The 22,083-nt window shown below is 44.4% G+C and overlaps 2 protein-coding genes across 4 annotated transcripts in view; one reads left to right on the top strand and one right to left on the bottom strand.

Moving 5' to 3' along the window:
• Positions 1–13: 13 nt before the first annotated feature.
• On the bottom strand, positions 14–12,086 carry CCDC113 (coiled-coil domain containing 113). Its single transcript, XM_053399359.1, has 9 exons — positions 11,424–12,086; positions 9,653–9,776; positions 8,691–8,852; positions 7,165–7,320; positions 5,587–5,667; positions 4,818–4,973; positions 2,753–2,860; positions 1,095–1,250; positions 14–340 (listed from the first exon to the last, which is right to left on the bottom strand). The coding sequence occupies exons 1-9, from the start codon at positions 11,573–11,575 to the stop codon at positions 248–250; spliced, it is 1,188 nt and encodes a 395-aa protein (XP_053255334.1). The 5' UTR covers positions 11,576–12,086; the 3' UTR covers positions 14–247.
• A 1,300-nt stretch (positions 12,087–13,386) lies between these two features.
• Positions 13,387–22,083, top strand: part of CSNK2A2 (casein kinase 2 alpha 2) — a 29,564-nt gene continuing 20,867 nt past the window's right edge. The window contains exon 1 of one of the 3 annotated variants that reach the window (XM_053399357.1): positions 13,387–13,790. In XM_053399357.1, coding sequence (XP_053255332.1) covers positions 13,687–13,790 — 104 coding nt within the window. In that variant the 5' untranslated portion in view covers positions 13,387–13,686. The remainder of the gene's footprint in view (positions 13,791–22,083) is intronic. The other 2 variants (XM_053399356.1, XM_053399358.1) reach the window with 2 other exon arrangements.

The following is a 22,083-nucleotide window of genomic DNA, read 5'->3' as shown; positions in this document are numbered from 1 at the left end:
GACTCCAAAGTGGTAAATATAGCCAGATATATTGATGACTTATAAAGTAACTCATCACAGGGGAACAGAAAGGGAAAGGGGACAACAACTGCAGGGGTCCTGAGACCCTGGTGCAAATACCTTGTCAGGAAGAGAGAGCCAAAGAAGACAGAGGAAGCAGGAGGCATGTGCTGCAGGGGCTACTGTTCTCTTCCGAGGCTAGGCAACTGGGCCCTTGGTAAAGTGCCTTTGTCCAGCTCTCTCCTTCTCAGTTGCTCCCTTGCTCTGGGAGAAGAGCCTGCAGCTGTTGACTAGCCAGCTTTGCCTTGTGCCAAGTACTCTGGTAGCCCCGCAAGGCCATCTGTGAGACGGAAGAGGGGAAAAGAGGAAAGCAGTAAGAAACTGAGCTGGGAGTGAGGGACAGAGAGAGAGACTGAGAAAGAAAACCCAGACCAAGGGGGAGGGGGACAACTATTGCATGCCTTCTATTTACCCTAAATTGCAAATGGCAGTTCCTGCCCCTAAGGTGGGTGGAGCAGCTGTTCCTGGCCCTCTCTTGCTTGCTCATCCTCATTCTGCTCCTCTTTTAAACTCCAAGCAAGGAGAAAAAACCATACGTATACAGAGAGGCTGCTTCTCCTCCTGTATCTGCACCTTGGAGTAATATCATTTCAGAGTGCTCCAGAAACAGCATCCACTATCTGCAGGGCTTATCTACTTCCTGATGCTCTACTGCCACCTTCACAATCCTAGAAAGTTTAAATAAAACCCTGCTCTGCAAACCAGCAAGGGAGAGAACAAGGACAAGAAAGGATATGCCAAAGGCAACAGGTTGAAAGTGGAGTTTTTGTCTATAGCCACATCTCTTCAAGTTCAGGGCTATCCCTACACTGATCCCCAACTCCACTTCCTGCACACAATCTGAACACCCTTTTCCAATAGGGAATTTTACCTCTCTTTAACCTGGTGTTGAGTATAACAATGAGGCACTTGCACACATATTGCCCACATCAGTGCCAAGTTTGTGTTCAGAGGCAGACCAAGGTTTAACACAGACCTCGCTGTGGTCAGCCCTGTGGCACAGGTGCACAGATGTAAGACCAGCATGCTCATACCTCTGCAATTTCCACCTTCCTCTCCCAGATCTTGATGATGTTCTCCAGTTCATGTACTGCCATCTTCTCATGGACATAGTCAAGGACAGGGGGCACTTTGTACTCTGTCAGTTGTTTCCGTAGCTTTTTGTTCAGGACCTCGGCTTTGAACCGTTCCTATAAAAAAAAAGGGAAAAAAGAAAAGTATTTTGATGAGAGACTCTCTTTAGTTTTATTTTATTGCATTGTATGGTGTTGTAAATAAAAATATGCCCTTTTCCCTTATGGGGTATCCAAGAACCCATATAGAGTCCTTACATAGGTTCCCTATTGGTAGGAGAGAATAACAGAGGCCAACCAGAGAATATTGAGAAGCAAAGCAGCTAGTAAGCTTGATCTTTATTGATCTGTTGCAACAGGGTACTTCCCTCACACGCAGGAGAGGAAGAGGACCCCCAAAATTGCTGTGCAAGGGCTTATAAAGACTTTTGAAATTCCCATCCTGTAGATCAAGACCACCCCCAGAAACATTATGCATACATCACAGAAGGGGTGTAACCTAAGACCACCCCTCAGATACATCCCACCTACATCACAGAAATTTTAATATTGTTTTTCTCCTGTTGTTGTTTATCTCCTGTCTAGCAGGTTACTTGATTGGATTGCCTGAGGAGCCTGGCCATTCTTTTGTAGTGGTAAAATACTTATTTCCTGGGCCAGGTCACAGACTCACACCTTATTCAAACAGACATATCCTTGAGACAGGATTTGTGAGGAAAGAGACAATGGGGAGGCTTTTCCAGTTTAACCTTGCAGAGAAAGGATTTGGTCAGTTTAGGAATCAAAATGGTTCCAGGTTGGTCTTCCTGTGTTGATCTATGTATGTGCAGTTATGAACATTACCATATATCTAAGACCATAAAATTCTTATCACAATGGGGTGGGGTGGGGGCAGGAATTTAAATCAGGGAAATGGCAGGGGGAGAAAGGGCTAAACACCTCTTCATCCAACATCAATACACCAATCACATTCAGAACCCACTTCTTTAAAGTAAAAATAAAAATGTTTGGAGAGCTGATCACAGATCTTCACTGTAATATTTAGTTGGACCCTTCACCGGTCCCTTACTCTGGAACCCCCAGCTGATGACTGGCCGTTTTCATCTGAAGCCAGACACTGCAGGGCTCCCGCTGGTAACCCACCCTATTTTCTGAGTAAGGGAAATAGCTGTTTATCCTGAACGTACAACCCACGGAAGATAAAGAGGCACTGAGCCTTTCCTGACATTCTTTCCTTAGTCACCCTCTTGATCTATGCAAATAAACCATCTTCAGTTTGCAACCATTCACACTTTTCTTCCTGAAAATGTGAAAGTTCCTGTCCAGGCTTTTCAGCATCACTTAGCAAGCAAATTAGTTCCCAGATAATACAAAGTCTCCCTTAGTGTACTGATTTTTCTCCTGGGATCATTTTTGCTCTACTTTGACTCACAAGCCTGGAAAATCACATGCATTAACAATAAAAAATAATAAAAATACATTAGGAGCCAGTAAACTGGACATTGTTCCTGGTGGCAACACCATCATTCACAAATAATCCCAGTAAATTGATCCTGTCCCTGTTATTTTAAAACCTTTGCTTGCAGTTAAATAGCTCCTGTGCCTCCCTTCAGTCCTACCTCCTCAACGAGGATGGCCTCATGTTCAATTTTTTCCAGGGACTCCTTTCTCTGGGCAATATCTTTCACCAGGTTGGTGGCCAGGGTCATTGCGGTATACAGTTTCTTCTGAAATAAAACAAGTTGAGCCAGACTGAGAGGGAAAAGAAAGTTGGATGGCCTGTGTCTACCTAAGCAGAAGGAACTTTCAGAAGGCAGCATCCAGATTTACTTTGCATGTCTGAATGCTACCTGGCCACACATGGAACAGCTGTAACTGGAAAATGAGGTTTCAGTAGCCAGCACAGACACTAAATCCAGAATGGAAGTATAAAGTATGCTCACAAAATTATGTTCGCCTTTACAAAGTTCCATCCTTATTTCAGATATTGTGATATATTGATATATTGCAATGTTTAGCTGGTGATATATCAGGATTCCCTGGGAATAATGCCCAAGTGAAAATGAAGACAGTAGTGCAAAGAAGAGATTTGAAGAGATGCAGAAAAAGAGACTCCTGCTGAAATCCCATCTTCTGGACAGTGAAATATGCTCCAGAAGCTTTTGGGAAAGGACCAAAGCTAAGAGGTTAAGAGCATCTGCTTGGAATGCAGAAGGTTCGTGGTTCAACTCTCGATGGATTCTCCAGGAAGGGCTAGGAATGGCCCCTGAGACTGAAGTCCTGGAGAACTGCTGTCAGTTGGTGCAGACATTATTGAGCTAGATGGACCAAGAGTCCTGTGTCCCTAGGCTCATCCTCCTCTAAGTTTGACCCAGGATGATACAACCTCCTGGACCAAGTCCCACAGTTTTGATTCTTATAGGCTCATTTGCACACAGTGGGATCTTCCTTTGGGGTGGGGGAAGCTTCCCATGGTAAGCATAAGGTTTCAGGGACAGTTGTCCCTCCAATTTTGCATTATGCCAAGCCCCCCCCCCCAAGGTAGCCATTTTGTGCCTGGAGCCCCTAAATTCAAAAGGTACCCACTAGTCCAAAATGGTGCCTCTTTCAGGATGTGTGTGTGAGAGAGAGAGAGAGAGACAGAGACAGAGAGACTCAGTCCTTCTTTTAGCTTGCTTCCACACTAGACATTTACTGCAAAATAGCCAAGCTTTACCAGGGGTACCAACTTGAATAAAATATGGGGGGGCAGGTAAGCTCTGACCCGTATAATTGATCCCAAGACATGGCTCATGCACACCATTTGAATGGAAATGCCCATCAACTTGGGGAGGGGGCACAGCCCCCTCAAATATTTTAGTGGGAGGGACCAAAGGGAGATCGGCCCCTAGACGTTGGGTCCTATGCTTTACACACTCATTTTCTACAGGTTATTTGCATGACATCATGAACAAACATCATGTTCCCCATACTCAGTTCCCCCTCTTTTTCTTTTCAGAGCCCAGAATATTCAACTTTAAAAAACCCCAATTCAATAGCACACAATTACCCAAGTGAATATACCCCCTTCCTCCACTTCTATTCTCTCTGATTAAATTGTTCTGGCCATTTTCTGGACTGTTGCCATTTCCTTTCCTATGCTCTGTCCCTCTTCTCTAGGAATCAACTTGATCAATTTAACTCTCCCTGTCCAAAAAGCATTGCTTTTATATCAGCACCCCTACCCCCATTGCAGAGGGCATGGGCAGGTGGGGGAGAATCATGAATGACAATGCAGTTTGGAGAAGGGAGCATTTAACCCTCTTGCACAATGGTCCCAGTGAAAACTGTCCTTCCAACATTTGGGGTTGGAGAAAGGAGGACTTGCCAAGGAGTAACCCTAGCAAGCCAGGAAAAGGTGTAGAAAATGAGGCAGAGGTTAGGCCCCAGGTTCCCCTGCCACTGTTTCTGACCACTGGAACGCTGCTCTGCAACAGAAGAGATGGAGGAAAAGCTGTGTTTACTCCTTAGCAGAATAATTGCTGGTTACAGAGCAGAGCTTTGGTCTACAGCAACACTGTCCCCCTCAGTAGGGAAGTGCAGGCAGTTGGATCCCAGGTCTCTTCCAGCAGCCATCTTAAGCCATGTATGGGGAACCAAAGAGCAGGAGAGAGAGAGAGAGTACTGTGGGACTGCTCTACTTACTCTGTAGAAATTGAGGACCTGGATAGCGTTGCCCACAGTCAGCTTCAGTTGCAGCAGCTCCTGGTTCCGCTCATCAATCTTCTCCAGGAACTGAGCATTCTCGATTTTCAGCTGCTGGAAATCGACCTCGTGTAGTGCCTCCCCGAGTTCCTCCTTCTGCAGGCCAACCGAGAACAGTGTGGGTCACTGACCAGGGAGCCCAAGTACATAGCAGGTTTCTCTGTGTACAGTTCTAGTTGCCTCACCTCAAAAAGGATATTGTAGAGTTGGAAAAGGTTCAGAAAACAGCAACCAAGATGATCAAGGGGATGGAGTGACTCCTCCATGAAAGGTTGCAGTGTTTGGGACCTTTTAGTTTAGGGAAAAGGCATTTAAGAGGTGAAATGATGTACGTTTATAAAGTTATGCATGGCATGGAGAAAGCAGGTAAAAGTTTTGCTCCCTCTCTCATAATACTAGAACATCCAATGAAGCTGAAAGTTGGAAGATTCAGGACATTTAAAAGAAAGCATTTCTTCACATAGTGCACAGTTAATCTGTGGAACTTGCTCCCAAAGGAGGCAGTGATAGTCAAATTTGGATGGTTTTAAAAGAGGACATGTTCCAAATGTTGGGTGCTCTTTCTGAATTGATGATTCTGGTGTTCTAGTTATGGAAATACTCCTGATCAATGAGCAACAACATGGAATGCATGGGACACCAAGCAATGGTACACTGAGGCGAGACTGGCCTGTTGAGATGCACCTTCACAAACTTGCAGTTTACACACCTGCTTGAGCTGCATTTGCATCTTCTTCTTCTGGACTTTCAGGGAATCATTTTTCAAACGAATTTTCTCTTTCAGTACATCCTGAAAAAGAAAGTCACCTAATTTCTTTCTCAGGTTTGCTGCTAAAGTTTGCCTGCATTTACATGTACTTTATGTGTGGCTGGGAGAGGAGCACTTACCCTGCAGGCTGTGACCAATCGCTCCTGGCGGCAAAGCTCTCCAGAGAAAACTCCCAGGTAACAACAGGGATGCTGCTTTGCCTTGGACCTCACATGTATCCAAATGGAATTGCCTCTCAACTCTAACATGTGTGAAGACTTTTGAGTTGCACAGAACTCTATTTTAGGCCAAAGAGTTAGGTGCATCTCAGAAGTATTTTGAGCAATTATACAATTGTGTATAATTGTGTATAAACAGCTCTCAACCCTGATGCAGTTAAACTAGAAGAAATGGCAGCTGCTCATATTATTATTATTGCTATTGCCTTGCACAGACAATGGCCATTCTCTGAAAGATTGAATTGAGGAAAAGTTGATGAAGATAAGAACTGGGACTTCATAGATACAGTTGCCATCTTTTTCATTGGCCCCACCAGGCTGAAATGTAATACAGTGGTACCTCTGGATGCGAACAGGATTCGTTCCGGAGCCCCGTTCGCATACTGAAGCAAACGCAACCCGCGTCCCCATGTCTGCGCGTGCCGCGATTCGCCACTTCTGTGCATACGCGTGACATTTTGAGCGTCTGCGCATGCATGAGCAGTGAAACCCGGAAGTAACGCGCTCTGTTACTTCTCGGTTGCTGCAGAGCACAACCCGAAAATTCTTAACCTGAAGCTACTTCAACCCGAGGTATGACTGTATAACATGTAGAAATGTGGTGACGCTGGCATGGAGATAGGAGGATGAGCTTTACCTGTTTTACTTCTGCATGTTAAGGATACAGGTACAGGGTTAGGTATGGTTCTTTAACAATAAATTAAGAGAGCCAGTGTGGTGTAGTGGTTAAGAGCAGTAGTCTCGTAATCTGGGGAACCGGGTTCGCGTCTCCGCTCCTCCACATGCAACTGCTGGGTGACCCTGGGCCAGTCACACTTCTCTGAAGTCTCTCAGCCCCACTCACCTCACAGAGTGTTTGTTGTGGGGGAGGAAGGGAAAGGAGAATGTTAGCCGCTTTGAGACTCCTTAAAGGGAGTGAAAGGCGGGATATCAAATCCAAACTCTTCTTCTTCTTCTTCTAAATATCCATCCTATTTACTGATTCAGCTTTATAATGTCAAGATATGTATTCTATGGAATAAGGACGCTCTGAAATGGACACATTTCTCAGGAAGTCCTCATCTGAATGGCAAAGATTGCTTAAGGCATCTGAATGTATGCCACTGTTTGGTGGGATCCACCATGATGTCTACAGGCTATTGCACTCAGTTGCTGGTATCTAACAAAACAAGAACATACATGCAGGAGGATTAGAGACACTGACGGTCCCACTAACAGGCTGTTTTACCAAGTTTATCAACTGGCTAACAGAGCAAAATGAGAGCAGCTAGTGGGACTGCCCAATGTTCTCTTCACTTACCCTGTAGCGTATCCTATCTTCCATGTATCTCAGAACTTTTTCAGAGGCGATGACACTCCCTTTCTTCTTGGTGATGGTTTTGACTATATCTTTGTCAAAGTCCTGCACAGCTTTCTTAATGTCAACTAGGCGGATGTCTGCTTCCTCCAGGACAGCCTGCCAAATTCAGATTGCACTGTCAGTAAAGGAAGGCTGCGTGTCATTGATTTGTTCTCATGGAGAACCACGCTGACCAGCTGCTGCCCTGGGACAAAGCATTGTGTTCTGTAAACTCTTGAGTTAAAAAGGTGGAGACCAGCAGCAAGAAGAAGGTGGCAAACATGAATTGCTTGGCTGTGCTACTCTAGCTGAACTCCTTGCCCAAAACCATTAATTGTTATGACTGTTAATGAGCAATGCCTAACTGATGGTAATATGTCCAGCAATTCTTTATTTACTACATTTATATGCTGCCTTTCTGCAAGGCACCCAAGGTTCTTTTAGTATTTTAAAATTGCAATCCAACACATGATATAAAATGTAAAGTTGCCTATGAGTGGATGTGTCCAACAGCAGCAGGCGCTGATGTTTCCTGCCTCACTTGCTTCCCCCTTTTCCTTCCCACAGGGCAGATGGTGCAGGCCCAAATAATGTTTTTGTTTATCTCCCTTGTTCAGTTCCCACCTTGAAAGTCACACACCATTGGAAAAGCTTTCCAAACCTGACCATGTTATTGCAACTGATAATCTTGGAACTAACCCTAACTGGGTTCCCCAAACTCCATGCATAAGAGCCTGTGTGACCAAATGGCACTGCTAAGCACTTCAGCTGTATTTCTCATGCCACAGCTCCTGCTTTGTTTATAATACTGAAATACTGAATGAGGAAAAGAGTGATTTCATTGACAGACAAATTAAGCAGCCACCCACTCTGGTCAGCTATGCACTCCAGGTTTAAGTATCCAGAAAAGAGACATTTAACCCAAGTTTTAGCTCTTCAGCATCTATTTTAACATACACAAAAGAGGAATATTCTGACATTCTGCAAGAGGCAGCCCAGCATGTATCTTCCCAATCAACAGCAAAACTGACAGTCTTTTAAAAGGCAGTCCCTCCCCTTAACTATGGCTTTTATAAGCCCACAGCTCCTTGGAGTGTCCATAAATTGGTGTTTTTAAGCCTTTCCCAAGTACTACTGCACAGAAACGTATAACAAGATCAGAGCTAAAGCCCAGAAAATTCAGGGGATCTTGAAGCCCAGTGTTTTAATGTTATCAAGTGTCATCATTTCCTGCCTTCCACTTCTCAGGAAGACCAGTTGTCTACAGCCTTGACTAAATGAACTGCCTTTGGATTGTAAGTTTGATTGGTAGAAAAGTGCCTCTTTACCTGAATTTCCAGATACTGCTGAGTGGGCCAAAAATGGCATACCACTGCTCACTGTTACTAAATTTGACCAGGCATGAACAGGTGCCTCAATGAGGAGAGAACACACACTTCAGTACAGTGATACAACACATGCCTCTTCCTATCCCAGAGCAACTATACCAGGTAGTTCTGCAACAGCCTTTCTGAATTCTCCTTTAACCTCTGAACGTCTTCCTTTGTCTCCTCCAGCTCCCGTTGTGCTATGTCACATTTCTGTTCCACCGTCAGACCCACCAGACGATCTGCTGTTAACCGGGATTTAGATTTGCGCCTGCCTCGTGCCTGGAAACCAAATGATTGCAAGATAGAAGCACACCGCTCTACATATGAAGCCACAAAAGGTGCAACTGAACTCTAGAAATTACCATCACTGTATTTGTTTCTTCTTTTCCCCCTTTATGAATATTAATAAGTGACATGCTTTGTTAGGTGTCTTAGATGAAATTTGTGGTGAACTGGATACAAGATGGATTGGCAGCCTGATATTAATAATAATAATATATGGTTAGTATTATATTTGTTGCTTATTACAAAAAATGTCTCAAAGCAACTTACAATTATAAAAGCATACATGATACAAAATTCAAAATAAATAAAAAAGATAAAAGAACATTAATTGACTAAAATTACTCATCCTGTAATAATATAAAAAGGGCAAATCATACCCTAACCTACTAAAAGATGAACATCAATTAAGCGCAAAATGTGGTCTAAATATAGGTAGTGATGGAACTTGGTACATCTCTCTGGGGAGAGCATTCCACACTTGCAAGCCGCCTCTGAGAAGGCCCAATCTTGTGCTGGCACCCTCTGCCCCTCCCTTGGAGGAGGGCTTCAGATACTAGTGTAGGGTCTGAGCAGGTCAAGGCAGGAAGAAGCAGTTCCTAAGGTACTGGGGTCCTGGGCCACCTAAGGCTTTATAGGACAAAAACAGCACTTTAAATTCAGGGTCTGCTTCTCATCCGCACTCTGGCCAGTTAAGCTTCAGCAAAGGACAAGGGAGCAGACACTTTGCACCATCAAAACCACAAATACTGTCACAACAGCTATACCAGTATCTGTACAATAATCCCGTAACTTACAAGTTGTGCTTGTCCCATGTCCATCAAAGAGCCAAACTTTTCCAGCACCAAGTCCCTTGGCTCAAGCCGATTGAAAGTCTTCTCAAACATTGTTGTCTCGAGTTTGAGCATGGCATTGTCATGGCTGAAGGTAGATGAAAGATTAGGTGAGGAAACCCAGTGGTTCATGTGAGCAATGCATGTCACAAACCAAAAGGGATGACAGCAGCATCCATTAAGGCAAAATCTGAGGAAGACAAAATCCTCAGGCTGCAATCTATAGTAACCTACTCCTTAGAGAGGGGACACATAACTTTTGCACCACTCTGAGGGTTGCATTTGAGGTAAAGCAGCAATAAATTCTGGAACAATAACTACCTGAGAAAAGTTTTAAAGCTTACTCTTTAAAACAGGGGTCAGCAAACTTTTTCAGCAGGGGGGAAGTCCACTGTCCCTCAGACCTTGTGGGGGGGGTGGACTATATTTGGGGGGGGGAGAAAAAAGAACGAATTCCCATGCCCCACAAATACCCCCGAGATGCATTTTAAATAAACAGACACATTCTACTCATGTAAAGACACACTGATTCCAGGACCGACTGTGAGCCGGATTTAGAAGGCGATTGGGCCAAATCTGCCCCCTGGGCCTTGGTTTGCCTACCCATGCTTTAAAATGTCCCACATAAACTCTAATATATATATATATTTAAAAATATCAACAAAATTCCTCTTCTTGGAACTGCCATTTCACTCATTCCCTGAGAAAATTATTTCCATCTTCTGTGGGGCAATCTTTATTGAAGATTACTTGGTTTAATCTTCTGTCTAAGCCACTGTTTCTCAGTTGTGATCCTAGGGTCCAGTACTGGGTTTTAATATATTTTTTTGTACCAGTCCCTCTCAGGCAATGGAAATGCCCTTCACTTCTCCTTCTGGCTTACCTATTTATTAAGGTGTTACATTCAACACCTTAACTAATTAAATTAAGTTTAAAATATATCCTGGGGTATAATATTATTGCTTGAGATTCTCAACATCTTAGTACATTTGAGAAAAGTGTGTGTGTACCATTTAAGTTTACCACAGGTAGCAGTCATACAGGGTGACTGCCACAGGTCTGCACACAGCATCATTGTTTCCTGTAACTTTTCCATTTACAGCACACATCCTGAACTTTTTCTTGAGCTTGATTTCTGAATTTAGTATAGTTTGGTGACATGTTTCCTTACAGGTCGGGGAACAACATTGTAGGGTTAGAGAGGGTAAAGCACACCTATTCATAGCACTGGGGGAGGGGGTTAATAAAACTGAAAAGCCCCATATCTTGGTTTACATCCACACCATACCTTTAAAGCACATTTAAAGTGCATTTCTTCACTCAAAGAATCTTGGGAACTTTGGCTTGTTAAGTGTGCTGGTAATGACAGCTCTGTGATGTGCAAACTACAAAATTCCCAGGAGACTTAGTGGCAAGCCATGACTGTCCAGGTGGTATATGTGTGATATAAATGTATGGTACGGATGTAACCTTGGCTATTATTTGGATTTAGTTAGTGAAACCCATCCTTAGTAAGGCTGATGGCCAGAATGCGATTTACAGCCAAACCTGCCCCCTAGCTATGCTCCTCCGCTTTCTGCCATAGAAGTGAACGGGAGACCCGCGCCGCCCCAGGGTAGGTCGTTCCCTTTGCCCACAGGGATGGCGGCCAACCAGTCGGCGGGAAGGAAAGGGGGTGTCTTTGATTTGCTTGGAGGAAGAGCCGGAGCCGCCGCGCCGGTTCTTCTCGCCGCACCTGGCTTCCTCCACCAAGCCGTCCAGCTGGGAAATGGAGAACTGGGCCAGGTCCTGGTGCAGCTCCTCGCTCAGCTCCCGCGACTCGCCCGTGTGGACGCTGTCGCGCTCCGACTCCTCGTCCGCCATGGCCGTGGGCTGCGAGATCGCCATAGCAACGCGGCACAGGCCCTGCAGGCCGCCCGACCGCGCCTCCTCCTCTTCCAGGCCCGGCCTTCTAGGAGGGGCCTCGTCATCGCGGGCGGCCAGCCGCTGCGCCTCGCGACCGAGACGAGGAGGCTGCTGGGTGGCGGCTGCTCCGCTCCAAGCGGGGAATAACTCTCGGCAAGCGGGGCTTCACCTAATCCCCGGACTATGGCACGGCCGGCAGGAGAGTTTGATGCTGACTCGCGGGCAGCTTGCTCCCTCGCTCCGGCGGCGGCTTCATGCCTAACCCGGGGGCGAGAGAACAATGGCTGCTTCCTGCGCGCCCGGCCAGAAGCAGCAGCTCCTGGCAGGCAGCTGCGGCCGGACTCGATTCCCGGGCATGCGAAGCCGGCCTTTGCGGTGCTGAAGGTGTTGTCCAGCTATGCTTATTCTGTTTATGCCTCGCTTCCCAAACCGAAAAGCCCTGCAGTAAGCATAGATCCGGAGTGTAGTCGCTCTCGCACCGGCAGCCTAGCAATAAAAGTCTCTGACCTACATTGCAAGACGGTCGGGAAAAGATTCCGACTCCCCCGCCCCGCCTGCTCTGGGAATCATGCCAGTGGGCAACATTGGAAGGATAGTGACAAGCACACGTGTTTATTAACACACACACACACATTAGCATGTTCTTCTTTATACTGCCTTTCATCAAAATATGTTCCAAGGCAATTTACAACGCCGGAACAGGGGAAAAAGCTAAAAAAAGAAATACAGTACACACAGTACGCCTTCCCAACCTACTGCTCCTCCAGATGTTTTGGACCGCAATTTCCATCACGGCCTAGGATTGATGAGAGTTGTAGTTCAAAACATCTGGAAGGGCACCTGGTTGAGCGAGCCATAAAACCTCCTTAAGCATCAATATCAGCATTATGAATATAATAATAATTCAATTTATATCTCACCGTTCGTCCCCAAGCAGCACAGGGCAGCAAAGATAACCAGGAGTTGGGCTGATTAAACATTATTTGGCCTTTGAAATGCGTTGTGGGGGCGTTGTTATGAGTTTGCTTTTATTTTATTATGTATTTTGTGTTCTCATTTTGTATTTTTATGTTGTGAACCGCCCTGTGATCTTCGGATGAAAGGCGGTATACAAATTTCATAATAAGAAAATAAGAAAAGAGATATTAAAATTTAAAAACAAAATCATTCTAAAAGCAATTACGGTTAAAAGCATACTACTATCCAATGCGTTTGCCAGGAGGAATGGGTGAACAGCGCCGTTTTCAAAGTTCTCGCTAACTTTCAGGAGATCACCTCACTAATCCCCACCAGCTCTCCCAAAAAGGGTTTACAGGTAATAACAATTTAGAGCATTTTGTATTATGTTACATAGCTATTTCAAAATGAGGGGGATGAAAGAAAAATCTCCACATTATTAAAGGGGAAAAGCCTCCATATTATCAAAAGAGCACTCGAGCTCCTTTCCTGCCACATTTTCTTTAAAAACAAAAAGCCACGTGCTCCGCTCCTCTTTTCTACGAGCAGGTGCTCTTCTCAACGCCCCGCTCGGAAACAAAGTGTCAAAGGAACCCGAAAGTCTTGCGCAACGGTTTGTCTACTCGCGTAAATCTGCGGACCAGAGGCACGCACGTGCTCCCGGCGTCTCACGTCACAGCCCGTCCCTCTCACAGCGAGCAGGAGGCGGAGTCACAGCCGACGCGACGGCGGCTCGGCTTCCCTTTGGCAGTCACCTCCTCCTCCTCCTCGCCGCAGGGGGCCGCTGTTGCGCCGGACGCGAGCCGGCCCGTGCGAGGGACTCTCTCCGCGCGCGGAGCCGGGCTGGTGGGCGCGTCGCCGGCGCCGCCGAGGAGGCCAAGGCCGCCGCCGCCGCCCTTTCCGGGTCCGCTGCGGCGGCGCTCCGAAGGAAGCCAGGGAGTGCCGCCCGCGTACCGGCCGGCCTGGCGCCGCTCTTCCCCGTGACCGCCCCGCTGGTGCTGCTGCTGCTGGGCCGCCGCCAGCACCGCCGGTGTTGGGGCTACCGCTACTACTCCGCCCCGCCGCAGCCGCCGCCTTGCCTCGTCTCCCGGCCCCTCCTCGCCGCCGCCCGCTGCCGGTCGCCGCCCGCCCCCGCCATGCCCGGCCCGGCCGCCGGGAGCCGGTCCCGCGTCTACGCCGAAGTCAACAGCTTGAGGAGTCGCGAGTACTGGGACTACGAGGCGCACGTCCCCACCTGGGGGTAAGGCCGGAGGCGGGAAAGAGACCGGCGGGCGGGCGGGCTGGGGGTCTCTCGCTCGCTATGGAGCTATTCGGCGCCGAGGCCTCGCCAGCCAGCCATGGCCTCCCGGCTTCCTGCCTGCTTGAGGCGCAGCTAGGCAGTCTGTGGCCCCGCGCGAGGGCCGCCCTTTCCCCACATGGTCCTCGGGGCGCCTCGACGTCCGCCTGGTGGGCAGAGCCGGAGGGCCCGTCTCGAAGGCGAGTCTGCGTGTCCAGGGCGCCTTGGGAGGCAGAGGAAAGCGCAGCTGGAAGTGGGCTCGGCCGCCTGGCGTCCCTTTAAAGGCCCTGCTTTGCTTCTTCCCGGGCCTGCTTTCCGCGTACTGCGCTCTGTCGCTTCCCATGTGCAGGGTTTAGCGCACCCGCCCGACAGCCCATCATTTGCAGCCTTGCTTTGCGCGCCGTCCCTCGTGCCGAAGAAGGGGCTGGGAAAGATGGGATCAGAAAGTGGCTGGGATCTGGAACGGTGTTGATTAAGAGGGATTACAGAATGATAAAATACGAAATCAGTAATGGAGATCCTGCAGTGTAGAGTCCAGGTTGTTCTTGGACTCCAGATCTCAGCAGCCTGCTTGGCCAGTAGTCAGTAATGACAGACAAGAATTGGCCACAGGTTTCCCGCCCCTGGGTTCAAGTAGCATTCTGCAACCTAGTGCCCTCCAGACATTTTGGATTACAGTTCCCACCAGCCCTAGTTAGTAGTATGACTAGTAGCGATGATAGAAGTTGCTTGTCGGGTCTAGGTTGTTGCTTTTGGGATTCACTCTTAATACTGCAAACTTTGATTGTGCAATGAAAGTGGGCTAGTGCTCTTGGGCTCCTCTTCACCCCTCCCTACAGAAGCCCCACATTTTGTGGTAGGGTAGAGGAAGTGATGGGAAATGCCCTGGAAAGTGTAGGATAACAGTTGCTTACTGTGGCATCATATAAGTGTCCCACAAACAGATCTGAATGAGTGCTCAATAAATAACAGACATCATATAACCATCCCAGAAACTTTTTGCAAGGAAATCAGGATCGAAAGCTCAGTAAGCAAGTTGCCTTGAAGTGACAGTACTTCAAAATGTCTAGAAAACTACATAGTTGGGAAAGGCTACTCTAGGCCCTCACAGGTTTGAGATGCACACACAAGTTCCAACTCAGTTACTCTGAACACCCTTCTGTACTAAGAGTAAGGTGATTGCTTCCCATCTTCATTGCATTTTTATGGGTGAAAATGAGATTCTAATAAGTGTCATCATGATTCAGAAGTAGGGCTTAGGAGTTGCTAGTTATTCCTGATTAACAGGCACAAAGCTGTGCTCTTACGTAGTGGTGTTAGGCGTGTGTGCATGTGCACATGTGCTGTGCTGGTTCCTCTGTCCTTTCAAAAATGAATAAGCAAAAGTAGGGTTGGGCATTTGGTTAATCGGTTACTTTGTAAAGTTTTATGAGCATAATATAATTAACAACTTTGATACAATACTAATCACAAAAACCAATTTGGATAACATTTATTGTGAAACAATAATAAATTTATTAAATGAATTATTTTATTACATATTAATTTCACACTTCACCCTAATGAGATCAGGAACAGCTTACATGGTTTTCCCCTGCCCCCGATCCTCTCAACAATTGTAAGAATGTAAGAAGAGCTCAAAGACCCATCTAGTCAAGCATTCTCTTCTCACAGTGGTCACTCTGATGCTTGTGGAAACCAGAGCGCAACAGCATTTTCCCCACTTGAGATTCCCAGCAAGTGGTATTCAGATGCATTGAAAGCCTTATCCTCCATGAATTTGTCTAATACCCTTTTAAAGCCATCCAAGTTGGTGCCCATTGCTATATCTTTGGGAGCAAATTTCTTAGTTCTATGTGTTGTATGAAGAAGTACCACCTTTTTGTCTTGAGTCTACCAATATTTAGCTTCATTGGATGACCTCTGTTTTTTTAGTATGATGAGAGAAGAGAAAAAGCCTTCACCCTATCCACTTTCTCTAGTCTAGACCATGTATGATTTATTACACCTCTTTTTGCCTTTTTTTCTGAACTAAGATGCCTCATAGAGGAGTCATACTTGCTTTTTCTTAAGTTTTTCCAGTTCCACAATATCCTTTTTTGGCAGTAAGGTGACCAGAACTGTAATGTTCTAAAGATGGTGGCACCAAAGATTTGTATAATAACATTATGATATTATTGACTGTTTTGCTTTAAATCCCATTCATAATTATCTCTCATATGAAGTTCACTTTTTTCACAGCTTCTGTGGGCTAGGAACACACAGAGGTGTCCAATGCTATACCATGATCTCACTCCTGGTCATCCAGCACCAGTTCAGACCCCATTAGTATTTGTTATGGGGTCAGGTTTTTGTTTTTTATTTTTTACTATATTATTATTATTATTATTATTATTTTATATTGTAAACCATTCTGTGATCCTCAGATGAAGGGTGGTATAGACATGATGATGATAATAATGATGATAATGATAATAATGCTAAAGATGTGAACTTTCCAGAAATTGTGAATCCATAGAAAAAACAATGTTGGGGTATGGGGGGGATTTGGGGTGAAATATGCAATCCATTTTAAAAGCATACTTTACAGTTCAAAAGTCATTTTGTAACTTTTGTAACATAAACTATATTATATATAACCTTGCTTACTATAAAATTACCATGTTTTTGTATATTAAAATGCACTTTATTCAGACAATAATTATAGGTTCAATTTACTTTTTAAAATCTTAGTTACAAATGGAGCTACAAGGTGCTGAACCGTAAGAATTTTTTGTTGGCATCTCTTTGGTTTTACCAGTTTATGAGGAGCCAGCAAAAAATAATAAAAACAGAAGAAACAGTCAACATTATAGTAAAGCAAAAAAGGAATTAGGTATTCGGAAAATTATTGTATCTCCTCCAGTCTTCCAGTATGAAATTCGACAAAAAGCACTCATTTCCATAAGAAGAGCTGAGAAAATGAGGGACCCAAGAGTCTGTGAACTGTTGGCATCTGTCTGTCTGGAGAGACAATGGAGTGCGCCTCCAGGGGTGAAGTGACCTTCCCGGGACATAAGCCTGGGCAATGTGTATGGGGGTCCCATGCTGCCCAGATGACAAGACACGTGCCCCCTCCCCTTGGCCTCACTGAAGTGGTCCAAAGGAAAGCTGAGCAATACATTTGGCACCAGTTTGACTGCAGAAGTTCCCAGAAGGAAACTTAGAGGTGCCATTCAGCTGTCTTAGGGACTCCACTCCTGATTTGTGTAGGGTTTACTAAAAAAAATTTATCCCGAAAATATCAGGCAAGGCAGCAGAGGTTTAGGATCAGAGTTTTCTTTCTCCTAGATGAGCTACCTTCTCAGGTTGATGAGCCTCATCTGCCGTTTACTTCCCTCTACACAGCATGTGCAGGAACTACCTTCTTGACTGTTGGACCCACCATTGGTCTCATTCTTTCAATCAACTGGAGCCTGTCTTTACAGGCAGGGAAGTCCTTAACTCACCAAGGGTTTGTGACCCATCGGCTACCCTCACCTGGTTTAGCTGGCCAGTCAATTCTACATGAAATTTAATAAGTCTTTATTTCTGAGCTATCACTACCAAGTTCTGGGTCTTCATATATGTTACTTTCTTTCTCCTTCTTTCGCCAAACCTTTGTTAGGCATTATAGACATATTTGTTACATTTATCATGGACTGCTCAAGTTTTGCCCAGATTGAAACAAGCTGATCTATTCGATATATCAGTTTATTTCTTGATTTGGTGTAAGTATTTCCAAACATAGATCAGTTTCTTTTATACACTGTAGAAGTTGAAGGAATCTGACGTAGGTAAGAAGCATGAGGGGTCAGAGGCTTGCCACTATGTTGCAAGAGGGATTAGTTTGGCAGAATTACAGACTGCATTTGAGGTCTGAACACCTGAATATTTTCTGTATTCTGCAACATTTAAAGGTGCATTTCCAACATGTTTGTTGCTTGTTTGTAATCCAGTCAAATGCAGAAGCAGTGCTGTCATCACTTACATTTCTGACTTTAAATCATGAATCCAATAGATTTTCACTAGAATCAATTGGGTGGCAAAAAAAATCCCAAAACATTTGCAAAAGAGGAGCAATGGCTCTGACAGTGTCCTAGAACCCTTCTGCCTTACTAGACTTTGAGAAGGACACAGGAGGACTCTAGGACCCTATCAGAGCCCTGCCGCCTCCTTCCCAAAGCTGGGCAAACACTTACTGGGCTTTGGGAAGGCAGCACTCTGAGATGCTGCCAGACCCCTCACACACCCTTCCCAAAGCTGGGTGGTTCCCGGCTTTAAATGATGCATGGATAGACAAACCCTCACATGTAAGTTACCTGTACATACAAATTACAATAATCTGATACAGTACATGGTATCACATTCAGGTCTTTCTGTTACATAATTTTTAGAAACCATTTTGAGGGAGTAGATATGTGAAGACTTTGTCTTAAACATTTTATTCAGCATTGTAAAGGAAAATATTTCATAATCTTTTTTATTTTTTTATGGGGGGTGGGAGAAAAATAAAATGGTGTTGGAAAACCCTACACTTTTTCTGAATTTTCTCAGTCCCTCCACCAGGCCTTCACATTTCTGCTGCTTAGCAAACTTGGCTGCTGCACAGTTCACTCCTAGCTCCACATCATTTATAAACAAGTTAAAAAGTTTCGCCTAGGTCCTGTATCCTTGGAGGACTCCACTTTCTACCTCTCTATTGGGAGAACTATCCCTTTATTCTTTCTCTTGGCTTGCTGTCCCTTAACCAGTTACCTGTTCTTTTATCACATAACTTGGTGAGGAGCACAGTGTTGACTGGCTCACTCATATCTACCGTATATGGCAGGTGACACTCTCAAATAACACTAAAATGTTAATGAGATAGGACCAAACCTTGCAGAAACCATGCTGATTCAACTTTAGCAATACTTATTTTTTCTAGATGCTTGACAATGCTTCTTGCCAGTTTTCCTGGAATAGACACCAACCAAGTCAGCCTATAATTTCCCTGATGTCACCTGGACCCTTTTCTTTTTCTTAAAAAAGTGGTGTTACATTGGCCACTTTCCAGTCCTCTGGTATGAAGGCTGATGTTAGAGACAAGTTAAATATTTTTGTTGGAAGGTCAGTGCTTTCGTACCACCTTGGACGGCTGTTATCTGGAATGATTGATTTGTCCATTTTTTGTTAATATTTATTCATATAACATGTACAGTGCATATTAAAAGGACATTAGGACAAAAGAAAACACCCTGAAAAAGAACTATACAAAAAATAGAACACTTTAAAGATATCAACAACTAATACTAGTGGGACAGCAAAAAAGAAAAAAGTTTAAAGGGCATAAGGAAGAGACAAAAAAGCCAAGTAAGTTCAGTGATTCTTCTAAATAAAATCATACTTGGCTGAACAAGGCGACCTACCTGAAACTTGTCAACAAAGCCAAGAACTCTTGTCATCACTATTTGCCTCAGTTCCTCAAACTCCTTGAGTAAGTTTCTCTAGGCACAGGATTTGCCCCATGTATTCCACTGCAGAGACAGATGCAAAGAACCCATACAACTTCTCTGCCATCTCCTTTTCCTCCTTTTCCACACCTTTGAGTCCCTTGTTATCCAAAGGTCCAAATGCCTTTAGCCAGTTTTCTGTTTCTAATATATTTAAATATTTCTGTAGTTATTGTTAGCAAGGTAATTTTTTTTTTTATAATATTTTTATTGAACAATTTTTTATATAACAGAAACAAAACATACATGAACAAACATTCAACAATAATAAAACATAAAACAAGTACCATTTCATAACCCAATTTCTAAACCTTACTTCCTCGACCTCCTCTTACTTCCCGTTTCTGTATCCCAAATTCTTACAGTTATTCAGCGAAATCTTGCCTTATTTTATTATAAATTTATGCTAATCACCCTTATTCTCTTTGTCATAACCATTACTGATAGTAACCATTTGTTTTAATCCAACATCATTCTAACTGTCACCAATTTTATAATATTTCTTTAGATAGTCCTTGAACTTTTTCCATTCTTCTTCCGCCGCTTCTCTTCCCTGGTCTCGGATTCTGCTCGTCATCTCTGCCAAGCTCATATAGTCCATCACCTTCATCTGCCATTCTTCCAGTGTGGGTAGATCCTGTGTCTTCCAGTACTTTGCAATAAGTATTCTAGCTGCTGTTGTAGCATACATAAAAAAAATTGTATCTGTCTTTAACACCCCCTGGCCGACAATACCCAAGAGAAAGGCCTCTGGTTTCTTGGGGAAAGTATATTTAAATACCTTTTTCAGTTCATTATAAATCATTTCCCAGAATGCCTTAATCTTCGGGCACGTCCACCAGAGGTGAAAGAATGTACCTTCCTTTTCTTTACATTTCCAACATTTGTTATCAGGCAAGTGGTAGATCTTTGCAAGCTTGACTGGGGTTATGTACCACCTATAAATCATTTTCATTATATTTTCTCTTAAGGCGTTACACGCCGTAAACTTCAACCCGGTGGTCCACAACTTTTCCCAATCAGCAAACATGATGTTATGACCAATGTCCTGAGCCCATTTAATCATACTTGATTTTACCATTTCATCTTGTGTATTCCATTTCAGCAGCAGATCATACATTTTTGACAAATTCTTAGTACTGGAATCTAACAGTTCAGTCTCTAATTTTGATTTTTCCACCTGGAAGCCTGTTAGCAAGGTAAATTGTCCCAACACCTTGACTTTCCAGACAACTTCCATCTGTCTGCGAGATGGTTTCACATCGCTCCTTAAAGGAGATAAACAAATTTCTCTGACCGCTCTGTGTTTTATGTTGTGTCCTCAAATTCTTTCTTCGTATCTCTTAACGTTGTTGGCATGTCTTCTGCTAAGGTTTGAGTTCTCCTTCCCCCTTTTTGTTTGGACAAGACTTCCATTTATTGAAAGAAGTCTTTCCTAGAATAGCTTTCTTGACCCAACTCATTAATCATGCCGACATCCTCTTGGCTGTGGTGGTACCTTCAGTGCTTTGCTTCTGTTATTGTGGTTGCAGGGTGGGACCCAAGCATTTTGCAGAGGTTTGACCCTCCTGACTTTCTCTTTTAACTTCCTTTTTTATTAGAGGTTTCCTCTTCTGAAGTCAAATGGACTGTGTTGGACTTCCTTGGTAATTGCCCAGTTATATTGAATTGGATAGCACTGTGGCCAGTTGGTTCAAGAACACTTATATCTCCCTCCAGGTCCTCCTGGGCAGCACTTAAGATTAAGTTTAGTGTTGCTGCCTCTCTTATCAGTTCCTGAAGGGTAGGTTAGGCTGAGTGTGACTGTTTTAACATGATCTAATGAACCTCATCACTATGAGAGGACTTGAATCATGGTCTTCCTGGTCTTCATCCAGTACTCTGCTTGCTAGGTTGTGGCTTTTGCCACTGATGGCTACTTATGTTTCTGTTCAGAGAAACCTGTAGCTGTAGCGTGGGGCCTGTGAGAAAAGCTCTTCCCATCCTGCAGCAAGGTTTGTCCCTCACTTTCATGGGGCTGCTAGTCACTCCTTGCTAACAAATAACACCATTATGAAATAAGTGGCGTTCATTCTTGGAATAATTGACCGCAGTCAAAGGGGTAGCCAATAGATGAATGTGTGCTCTAGTCTTGAGTGGCAGACCTGACCTCTTAATATGTTATAGATTTTAGTTTGCCCTTGTAGTTTTGCTGAAATGCCGAAAAGCCTTCCCTCCCACCCTTCCAACCCAAAGCTATAATTTTAAGTGTGGATGAGTAGAAGGACAGATATAATTGGTTTGGTAATAAGTTTGGGTTCTTTGGATTAATGTGATAAAGATGAAATGAATTACTGTAACTTTCAAGAGTGTTATGTAGTGGGTTGGCATGCCAGGCAAACTGGAGTGGGTGAGAAGGAATTAGATGACAACTGGGTTGTGTCATACAGGAACCAGTAGGGCGGGTTTGGACTGCCTTTCAATAACCTTTCAGTAATGTGTGTTAACTTTATAATCTGGTAAATACCTAGGAAGAATGCTAATAATTTTGGATTTCCCTTTTTAATGCATGTGTATGTGTCAAGTGGCAATGCTAATATACACTCAAGGTCGCTTTGCTAGAATTGGAAAGGGGGGTGAGGTGTTCATTTCTGGCTAATTAGAGTAAAATTGTCAGCATGATATTGGGTATGTGGGAGTTCGTAAATATACGACTGATCTGGCACATGTAGCTTAATGTGTCCTCAGGATAACTCAGCACACTAGTC

Source organism: Podarcis raffonei, chromosome 8 (genome assembly GCF_027172205.1).
Source record: "Podarcis raffonei isolate rPodRaf1 chromosome 8, rPodRaf1.pri, whole genome shotgun sequence".
NCBI lineage: Eukaryota > Metazoa > Chordata > Lepidosauria > Squamata > Lacertidae > Podarcis > Podarcis raffonei.
Note: the sequence above shows the minus strand (reverse complement) of the source record. Positions and strands in the feature narration are given on the sequence as shown.

Bases quoted from the DNA above. Each gene is read 5' to 3' on its own strand.
- CCDC113 (XM_053399359.1), bottom strand. From the start codon at position 11,575: ATGGCGATCTCGCAGCCCACGGCCATGGCGGACGAGGAGTCGGAGCGC. The intron at 7,321-8,690 runs GTATAGTTGCTC...TGAATTTGGCAG, and splicing joins GGCTGTTGCAGAACTACCTG to GCTGTCCTGGAGGAAGCAGA. The intron at 1,251-2,752 runs GTAGGACTGAAG...TTTTTTTTATAG, and splicing joins AGGCCATCCTCGTTGAGGAG to GAACGGTTCAAAGCCGAGGT.